Source organism: Corythoichthys intestinalis, chromosome 12 (assembly GCF_030265065.1).
Source record: "Corythoichthys intestinalis isolate RoL2023-P3 chromosome 12, ASM3026506v1, whole genome shotgun sequence".
Taxonomy (NCBI): Eukaryota; Metazoa; Chordata; class Actinopteri; order Syngnathiformes; family Syngnathidae; genus Corythoichthys; species Corythoichthys intestinalis.
In genome coordinates this window covers 24,807,296-24,817,863 of record NC_080406.1, presented here as the reverse complement: position 1 = coordinate 24,817,863, position 10,568 = coordinate 24,807,296, and the positions used below count along the sequence as shown (strand labels likewise).

The following is a 10,568-nucleotide window of genomic DNA, read 5'->3' as shown; positions in this document are numbered from 1 at the left end:
TGCCCATCTCGTCATCCCTGCGCTGTCATATGTACTTTGTGTTCCGGCACCTTATGATTTACAAATTAAGCAGTGCCTAACCCTTGAACTCCGCGCTATGTTTCCCATGTAGTTCAAATGGATTGGACGTCTATCACCATTGATGGCACTAAATTAGCTTATGTTGACCATTTTGGTACCTGTTTGGTGGTCCTTATTTGACATAATTTTTGCGACTGTCGAGCCCTCCTCCCCAAAAATGTTGGGAGGAAGCATCGTGAAGCAGCCTTGTTGTTTCTCTTTCGTCATTGGTTGCCTGCCACGCACCCTCTCTCTCAAAAGCGCCCTCCTTCCACTGAGCGTGCATGCGGGCAGATCATCACAGGCCAGCGCGGAAGGGTGACGCCTTTTCCGCTCCATTGGGATGCTTTTGAAGTCCGCCCGAAAAACACCACAATCAGACTTTGGACTCGTTTTCAGCTTGGCCTGCAGAACCTGGAGATGACGGGAGTTTTCGACAACCTCGGCACTGATATGCACTCCAACCAGATGAGCTCCAGCAACTACCACAGTTTGCACAAGTCGCAGGAGTCGCCCACCTTGCCAGTGTCCACGGCCACGGACAGCAGCTACTACAGCAGCCCGCAGCACGCGCATTCGTGCGCCGGCTCGCCCTTTGGACCGCTCGGTTCCTATCAGTACCACGGCAGCGGGCCCGGCGCTGTGGCGTACAACCCAAAATCTTTCGACATGGCTGGCTTCAACTCGTCTTACGGCGCTTACGGCACTTATGGAGCCAACTCCTCGCCCACTCCTGCAGAGACCGGTATGCAAATGTCGTGCGCGGTTAAACGTGCTCATCTTTCGCATAAATATTTTTAATGCGCATTAGTTGGAACGTATACACACACACCTACGTCCATTATAAAATATTAAAATATTAGTTTCACGCAGCAATAAAATTGATTTGTTAGAAAATAAAATAAGATACAAATAGGTAATGTTTACTATACAATTAAATCTTACACGTTTATACTGATGTGTAAAAATTGATGCATTCCAATTTAGTTGAATGTAATTATATGAATTTTCATACACGTGCTCATTAAAAAATGACAATTATTTCAAATATAGTAATATTTGTCAATTTAAACACATAAACTAGGATTATAGTTACATTTTACAATCATGGCTATTATAATTAGAATTATAGCATTATGTCCCTATAAGAAATATTAATAATAAACATTATGAGCAAGGATCCATCAAAATTATAGATGACGCAAAATTTGGAATAAATACCACGCCAAATAAATGCCCATAAAATTGAATGAATGAGTGTTTTATTTGTATATGAGAAAATAAAAATGATAAACAAAAAAATAAACAACAGAAAAACAAAAAAACGGACAAAACGAATGATATTCTTGAGATAACAGCAACAAAAGTTAAGACAATAATAATAAGAATAAGAATAGATAAGATCACACTTTATTCATTGTGTCCAAAAAGAACCTCCTCAGACAAAAAATGTGCTACATTCCAATGTTCTCTCCCTGCGCAGAGAAAGAAGAGAGCGAGCCAGAAATCCGGATGGTGAACGGAAAACCAAAGAAGGTCCGGAAACCTCGAACTATTTATTCCAGTTTCCAACTGGCGGCGCTCCAGAGGAGATTTCAAAAAACCCAATATCTGGCGCTGCCCGAGCGGGCCGAGCTGGCTGCTTCTCTGGGCCTCACGCAGACACAGGTAAGAGACGACCCACTACCCCTTCACGTGCACGCCATGGAACATAATGATGGCATATATCCTCTTTTCAGGTGAAAATCTGGTTCCAGAATCGGCGCTCCAAGTTCAAGAAACTGTGGAAAAACGGCGAAATCCCCCCAGAGCAACACGTTCCCACCAGCGAGTCACCCCCGTGCGCGTCCCCGCCGAGCGCGTGGGATTTTGCCGCACAGACTCAAGGCATGAGCAGCGCCACATTACCTCCACACTGCAGCAGTCCGCCCAACAGCAACAGCATCAGCAATAGCAGCGCGCCTTCCTCCGCCTCCTCGTCGTCGTCTTCATCGTCCTCTTCATTTTTGACCAACTACTCGTGGTACTCCAACACGAACTCTGTGAACCACCTGCAGCCCACTCTGCTCCACCACAACTCGGCTATCACTGCCGGGACGATATTCTGAAATAAAACAGACGACGAATACGTTCCTTTTTAAACGGGTCCTACTTTCACGCGCGGAAGAAATTGCAACATGGACGTTTGACCCACATTTTGACGCCTATTTATTTTTGCCCAGGGATGCATGAATGAATGAATGAATGATTGACCCACTATTATGAAGGACCTTTTTTCCCACTTTTGCCAAATTCCAACCTCGCCCATCAGTGATGTAGCAAAGGTCAACTGTATCGTGCCTTTTTCTACTTGACCTCATGGTTATGTTGTATCATAAATAGAGAAAAAAGGGAGAGAAAAAACAAAAACAAAAAAAAACACTGGACCTTTGCTGGTATTTTGAAAATGTTCTGCAAATAATTGCATTAAAGACAATATTTGTATTTGGACGTTATGTTGTCAGTCGAATAAAAACATTTTTGAATAAATAAGAAAATTAAAGAAACTGAATTTTGCAATGGCCTCTTCTTATTTTTCCCCTGAGCTGAAATTGAGGGAAAACATACAGCCTTTATTCGTGCAAGCGGGTCTCCAATTATGTAAAAATGACTTTTTTTGATAGCTCATATAACAAAAAATCAATTCATCACACAAGCCACTGATTGTATGGCTGCTTAATTTAATCTTTAATCTTAATTGTGCTTTTGTCTTTTTTTTTCCATATTTACAGTGCTAAAAAATTTGGTTATTTAATTAAAAATGTTGCTGGTCATCGCCCACTTCCTTTTTTCCTACAAGCTGTTATATTTCAATTGATGCTTTCTTTTGTTTTTATCATACTGATAATGTAGACCTTCAGTTTAAACTTCTACCTTTGTGGTGCTGCAGTAGATTTATTTATTTACAAAAAAAAAAAAAAAACAACAACAAGAGTTGTAACTGAGTGGTGTTTTTATTCATAAGACACTGCTCAGGTAAGAAAAATAATGAAGACTAGCTACATTTGTTAACACACTCACAAACAAATGATTTTAATAACTGATCATATAAGGAATAGTATATGCTTCCATAATAATTTTGAATGTATTTTTCAACATATAGGAATTAAAACATCAGAATAAGAATGCAGCAAATTTGCCTGCTTTTAGCTATTAAAAAAGATCTGTCACTAAGTGTACCCTCCAGCCAAAGTAGCTCTATTTTTATTGAGATTCCCATAACACAAACAATGAAAACTGTACTATCCCATTATCATTAGGTATACAGTATATCATTATTAACAATGAGCACATTTCCAAATTGTGTTTACCTTTCACTCTTCATTTTGTGTAAATCAAAAGCTTTATCTTAGGGTTAACGTTTGGACATGTGCTTTAACACATTGTGGCTCTAGAACCGCTCTTTCTAAATGCATATCATCACATAAGAAGATGGAGTATATTGCTCATATGAGATCAAAATGTTTGAAACAGCTCTCAATTTTAATGCATGTAGTTTTACAAAAATTAATTCACTGCAATCAGACAATGCAAACAGTGAAATACATGTGAGCATGGTGGCAGGGTGGACATTTTTGGCAAATTAAATGAACACGTTTTACCTTTATTCATGCAACACAATTCATTTATTGTATCGAGCTGACAGTGTACTTCTTAATTGGCATTTCTGTAGTTTATGTTTATGTTTATATGACATTTTCATGTGTCAGTGAAATTGTTTCCACACTGTCATGATGGTATAACTGCCCCTTTAAGAAAAAAAAAGAGGAAAAACTGAGCTAATTTTAGTGATATCACTTAACAACACCTTGCATTTTAAGGGGCAAAACAATTGATCGTGACAGAAACAATAGTTATGTTTTTCAATTGTAGTAACAATATTTGTGTCATTGAAGGTAAGTGTTACACGTCCAATCTGTCATATAAATATAATGTAAACATAAACTACAGAAATTAGCATTTGTCAAGAAGTACACTGACAGCTTGATACAATAACCGAATTTTGTAGCAGGTAAAACAAGGTTCATTTAATTTGCCAAAAATGTCCACCCTGTCACCGTGCTCACATATTTCACTGTTTGAAAAATTGAGAGCTGTTTCAAACATTTTGATCTCATATGAGCAATATGCTCCATCTTCTAATCTGATGAATTGCATTCGGAAAGCACAGTTCTAAAGCCACTGTCACGATCAACTTTTTTGCGTCCTGAAAATGCAAACTGTTGTTAAGTGATACAGTATCACTAAAATCAGCTCAGGTTTTCTGTTTTTCAAAGGGGGCAGTTACACCTTCATGACAGGGTGGAAAACGATTTCACGGACACGTGCAAATGTTTGATAACCATAAAAATGTAAAATACATGATCATTAAAATATTACTCAATAGCATCTTTCATTCAGGAAAATGGTGTAAAATGAAGGAAAGTCATTTTAAGTGTTAGTGTTCAAAATTTTAACCACTTTTAAGCTTTGACATTCATTTTTCTACTACATTTTCATTATGCATGTGATGACAATCCTTCTGATGTGGACACTGGTACTGTCCTAAACTGTGATTCTCAAAAAGTGGCACGAGTACCACTACAGTGGCACGCAAGCTCCCTCTAGTGGTATGCACAAGTATCGTTAAATTAAATATGATATTTTGCAATGGTTAAAAATGTGCAATAAAAAAAAAAAACATAAAAATAAAACTTTGTGGTAGTAAACTTATTCAACATTCAACAGCTCCAGTTTTTAAGTGCAGGGTTCAAGGTTTCTTACTTTTTTCTTTCTTAATTTTTTTTTGTTGGCCGTTGGGAAGGTTTAGACCAGCGGATTATCTTTATTTTATTGTAGTTTTTATTTCTAATATCTACTCATATGTTCTGCTTTTTCCCCGTTTCATATTTCAGATGTTACCAGCAGTTTTAAGAACTAAATATTTGAATTTATTCTTGAATAAATGGATTAAAACAATTTTTTAAAACACAATGCTCACTTTAACTGAATTAAAGCTATATTTGAGTATTTTTAAAGGATGCTAAAGGATGCTGCATAATGTTGCAGCAGTTAACAATAATATTTGGTTCGTCCAACCTCCAACATATTATCATACACACATTTGTATTTTGTAATGCAAGCGTATAACCCCAGTTGCCGTGTATTTGTGTGTCATCTTTTTGTTTTTCTTTAGTGCAACTTGTAAATGCCACACACTCCTTTCGTACTCGTGCTCTAATTCCATTCATTGTGAAAACCTACAATTAACGAGCAGAATTCTGCATGATTTCAGCCGTCCTAATTTGGGGTGTCATTTTAATGCAAGACAGTCTCAAGCATCAACATTGTCCAAGTAGTATGTACACAATAAACGGCTATATCAATGCAATAGTTTGGAGCTCTGCAACAACTTGACTGGAGCATAATTATATCCGTGCATGTGCAGCCGAATTAGTCTGAATTGCGTGATAACTGCTGCTGCTGCTTTAAATTTTCAGGGGGGAAAAAATTACTCATAATTTCCCCCCAAAGATTACCAAGACCTCGAGTGCACAATGTCATCAGCGTAATGAGGAGTAAACATTTATGCTAATAATCGGCATTTTTCTCCCTATCTGCTATAAAGAGGGGGAATAAAGCAGAAAGGGTTCCAGTCTGGATCTCTGGAGTAGAACATGATGCACGGGGACGGATTTTTTCCTTCTTTCCAGGATTTTTGTGGGGAGTTGCAGGATGCTTCAAGGTGAGTTTTTAGTCCTCAACTTCGACCACGATGACGTCTGATTCCAATGCACGACTTTCGAGACATTTCGCGTTTGCATTTCGCCTCACGGCTCTCTCGTTGCGGCATTTGGAAGCTTCTGCAATGACAGCTTGCCGCAGCCTCCACCTGCAAGCAATTTGCGCTCACTGCACGTCCAAGACTCTCCAGCAAGCAGTGTATATAGTGGAGTCAGCTCACCTATTTCGCCATTTTTCCCCTCCTCTATTTTGCAGAACATTTCTTTCACAGCTCTGTCTTCCTTTGTCGGCACCGAAAAGAAAAATCCACCCAAAGGGAGAGAGAGCGAAAGAGAGAGAGAACAAAAAAATTGCTCATAATTACCTCAGAGATGGGAAACTGCATTAGAATAAATAAGGGCGAAATGACTGTAATTATGTCGGGTTTGATGGGCTCGGCTCGTATAATCAAGGAGAGAATGCAACGAAATAACGCTGACCCTCTTGGATGAGCAGCTGCGCCTTTCCAAAGAATTAAAGAGACCCAAATGTATGTTGCACAATACACGTGCAGGAACCTTTCTTCATGCTATCCAAACACGCGGCCATTGTCTGGATGGGCGTGTGCGCAGGGGTCGCACACACAACTTTGATATTCACTCAAAAACAAAGGTAACACATCTCCTACGTTTAAATAATAAGAACATAACATTATGCCTGCATGTATGTATTAATACAGTATTAACATTTTTTATGTATTTATTTAAGGTGTTTTATTTTTTTTAGATGTTACATTTTAAAAATTTGTATGCATGATAATAATACACTATGACTTTGAGACGGATTCTGTTTGTCTTTAGGGGATAGGTGTGGTAAAAAAAGTAAAATAAAAAAACTATAGAATAGTCGTATATTATCATATCATATAGTCGCAATATAAAGGATTGAATTTAAAAAAATGAATTGAGTATATGACGCATTTTCAAGTGATCATATCATTTACAATAAAAATGTGTCATTATAGTCTTGGTTGAATTAAACAAGAAAAATGAATATTGCATGAAACAACCCCCTTATTAGTCAATAATCATAATGATAATTTTGGAATTGTGAACTTATGATACAAAGAGTAATATTTTCCAATAAATTCAAATGTTACATTTCATTTTATATTTGACACGTGTTGTCATATAGTCTGGGTACATGGTGATTTTTTTTTTTTTTTTTTTTTTTTTAAATAAATGAGAATAAAAAAAAATTTCAAAAAAATTGTTTTAAAAGTATGTGTTTATCCCCTATGTAACCAGATTTTGTAAACACCCTGTATGTATACATAGGGCGTCCAAAAAGTCTGGGTACATGGGAATTATTATTTTTTTTCTTTTCTTTTTTTTGGAGAGAAAAAAATACAAATAAAATAAATACATAAAATTTTTTTTTTTTTTTAAATATTGTTTTTAAAGTGTGTGTTTATCCCCTATGTACCCAGATGTATGTGCATATATATATATATATATATATATATATATATATATATATATATATATATATATATATATATATATATATATATATATATACACACACACACACACAGTGGGGAGAACAAGTATTTGATACACTGCCAGTTTCCCATTGGCAGTGTATCAAATACTTCAAATAAACAAATACTATATATTGTGTGTGTGTGTGCTTCCTGAAAAAATGTATTAATTAAAGCATAGAGAGTGTGTTCGTGTGTATGTGTATGCACGTTTAAAAAAAAAACAGAGGGCCATGAATGATTTGTGTATTCAGCCAAAATCTAGAGGAAGTATAGATTACCACTATTATTATCATTCTGCTAATTGTTTTGGGCTTTGATAGTATGCTAAGTGTAGTTTACAAACTATAGTGAGGGAGAAATAAAGCTGACAAAAATATATTCATAACCCATGGACTCCAAAAAAGCATGAGCTAATTTTTCTCGTGTCTTCATCTTTTAGCAGCAGATTTTAACAGTTTAAAGATAAACTCAAATTTAAAATGACGCATTATGAGGGGATACTGAAATTGGGGAGGAAAAAACAATACTCCCTTCCTTGTCGTGCTTTGACAACATCTGCAGCGGCAGCAGAAAAAGGCCGCCAACCAAATATGAACATAAATCATCTTTTCAGCCTAATTTTACGGCTACAGCGAGTGTTTGTTGTCATCACGCTTTGTGTCGCCTTGCAATCAATATGCAGCTCACTCACACACATACACAAGGTTCTTCCCATAAGTTAAATCATTTTACTGCTTTGTGAAAATGTGCACAGTATTTACATATAGAGCCAATAAATTAAAGAGTTCAATACAAAACTAAATCTTTTTCTATGTGGACTAAAACACATGTGGACGAATACAGCAAGCCTAAAACCTTTCACAGCCAGTAAAGCACAAAACAGGTTTTTAAATGTATCTACAAAACACAGTGACGAATTTTAGCTGCTTGTCCTTTTATCCATATTGTCACGTAACATAAAAAGCTTTTGCTCGCGTTAGTGCAGCATTAACAACATAAAGTTGTCTAAACAAAACACATTAAAAACAAATCTCAATAATTTAACTTAAATAATGAACACATAAACAGCAATTTGAGTTTGTACATGTGGATCAATCAATAAAGTTTGGTTTTAGACATACTTATAATTGGCTTTTAGGGGAACGAAAAGTGATATTGTCCACACTTTTAAACAGCATTTTTCTCAGAAATGTGATTAAAAAATATAAAGCAGCCAGAAAATGAAACAAAACAATCCGGTTGTGAAAGATTTCAGCTCATATATGAGGTCATCTCCTCTTTCATGATTCTCCGCTTCATCTCCATCACCTTCTTCATCCGGTTCCGGTATGAGGCGGCCACTTGTGGGGGTGCAAACGCCCACGCTCCACCGCCGCCCCCATCTCACATCGCCGGGGGTCCCGGCGTCATGTAGCCGACGTGAGTTCACATGAGCTGGGAGGCCTGTTGCATAGACTCCTGGTGCGTTCCGCCGGTGTACCACGACGTGTAGGCCGGGATGTAAGAGCCTCCGGCGGCGGCGGCGCTCACCGACGTCTTCCCCGCGGACGGCGCGCTCCACACGGACGCCACCGTGCACGGAGAACCGCCGGACAGTCCTCGGCCTGCGGCGAGCGTATTTGTGTCAATTGTGCCTCCGCCTTGCTTCATGAGTTTCTTAAACTTGGATCGCTTGTTTTGGAACCAAATCTTCACCTGATACCAAAAAAAAAGGAGAAACCACCTTTAGCCACAGCACGGAAAAATACGATTTTATAAGCGCGCTTGCCTGTGTTTGGGTGAGCCCGAGTGAAGCGGCGAGTTCGGCTCTCTCCGGCAAGGCCAAATATTGCGTTTGCTGAAATCTCCTGTTTAGAGCTTGAAGTTGTAAACTGGAGTAGATGGTCCTCGGCTTGCGGATCTTTTTCCCTTTGCCGTTGAAGCGAACCTCTCCTCCCTCCACCACCGTGTTCTTGCCCGCTTCTGGTGCTGAAATTGGGAATGAATGAATACGCGAGGAGGGGTGGGGTGAGGCGAGGGGTCCGGTTCCCACTGGACCGTAATGACCCTTAATTGGCAATAAATAATGATGGCGGGCATGCTACTAACCTGGATCCTCTAAGCGGGTCTGAGGCAGGGCCGAGCTGTTCTGGTACGTTTGGACCGTGCTGAGGTACGGGCTGTTGGAATGGCTTGCCACCGTGTTGATGTAAGGGTAGGCCAGTGTTCGGGGGAAGTTCGGGGCCGGGCTGTAGCTGTCGTGTTGTCCGTGGCCCGCCGAATGTAAACAGTGCATGGGGTAATGTCCGTGGGACATGGAGGACGGCGACATTTGCTGGCCGGCGGCGGGCCCGAACTCCATGAAAACGCTTTTTCCTGAGGCGGGACTGTTCAGACTTTCTGGGATGGCGGTCATTGTCATCTCTTCCGGCGGCTCGCGTCCTGCTTCTCCTGCTTTTGTTGTTTGAATCCAAACCGGGAGGGCTCCCAATTTAAGTCGAACCGCTTTTTTCTCCTTCCATTCATAAGAAAATGCAGTTTGTTTCCGTGAAAAGTCCCAGGTATGATGCTGCGGACCGAGATAAACTCCCCTGAAGGTTTGAATCTGGTACTCATGAATATTCAAGTCAGGCGGCTGCTGATTGGTCCGCTCCTTGCGAGAGGCGAGTCCATTGGACCGGCTGCCTCCGAACAACCTGAGCGTGCACAGCACACAAGCACGGGCCTTCAAATCATCATCATCATCATCACAATTAGCACTTTCACATTATCACGAGGAACAGTATTACAATTTGTACACACAAATTTGATTAACGTGCATGGTATCACCTGGTAACGCATTTTTTGGGGGGAGGGATGTAATTATAACACAATATTTCCTTCACCATATTACGAGGTCCAAATGAAATAATACAAATTATAACGGGATTCAATTAAATTTTAGCCAACATTTCTGTCATACTGCCAAATGATTTCATGATATTAACACTTTATAGGGCAAGTGACTATGAATGAATGCTTTATTTTGGACCTGAGAAAATAAAAATAAAAACAATCGGACAGAACCAATGATATACTTCAGATAACAGAATCAATAGTTAAGACAATAATAAAAAAAAAAATAAATATCATAATTTATTCATTGTGTCCAAAAAGGAGTACAATGAAGCATTTGCTTATTAAAACCTACCCCCCTATTAAATTCCTCAATTATATCAGTACACCCTATTCAACTAGTCCC

The 10,568-nt window shown here is 38.9% G+C and overlaps 2 protein-coding genes across 2 annotated transcripts; one reads left to right on the top strand and one right to left on the bottom strand.

The window, feature by feature from the left end:
- The first annotated feature begins 359 nt into the window (after window positions 1-359).
- dlx2a (distal-less homeobox 2a) lies at window positions 360-2,616 on the top strand. Its single transcript, XM_057852699.1, has 3 exons — window positions 360-805; window positions 1,544-1,728; window positions 1,800-2,616. Exons 1-3 carry the CDS (start codon window positions 481-483, stop codon window positions 2,166-2,168), a joined length of 879 nt encoding a protein of 292 aa, XP_057708682.1. The 5' UTR covers window positions 360-480; the 3' UTR covers window positions 2,169-2,616.
- A 4,971-nt stretch (window positions 2,617-7,587) lies between these two features.
- Window positions 7,588-10,075, bottom strand: dlx1a (distal-less homeobox 1a). The gene is made up of 3 exons (XM_057853409.1): window positions 9,437-10,075; window positions 9,117-9,316; window positions 7,588-9,043 (listed from the first exon to the last, which is right to left on the bottom strand). Exons 1-3 carry the CDS (start codon window positions 9,747-9,749, stop codon window positions 8,774-8,776), a joined length of 783 nt encoding a protein of 260 aa, XP_057709392.1. The 5' UTR covers window positions 9,750-10,075; the 3' UTR covers window positions 7,588-8,773.
- Window positions 10,076-10,568: the final 493 nt, after the last annotated feature.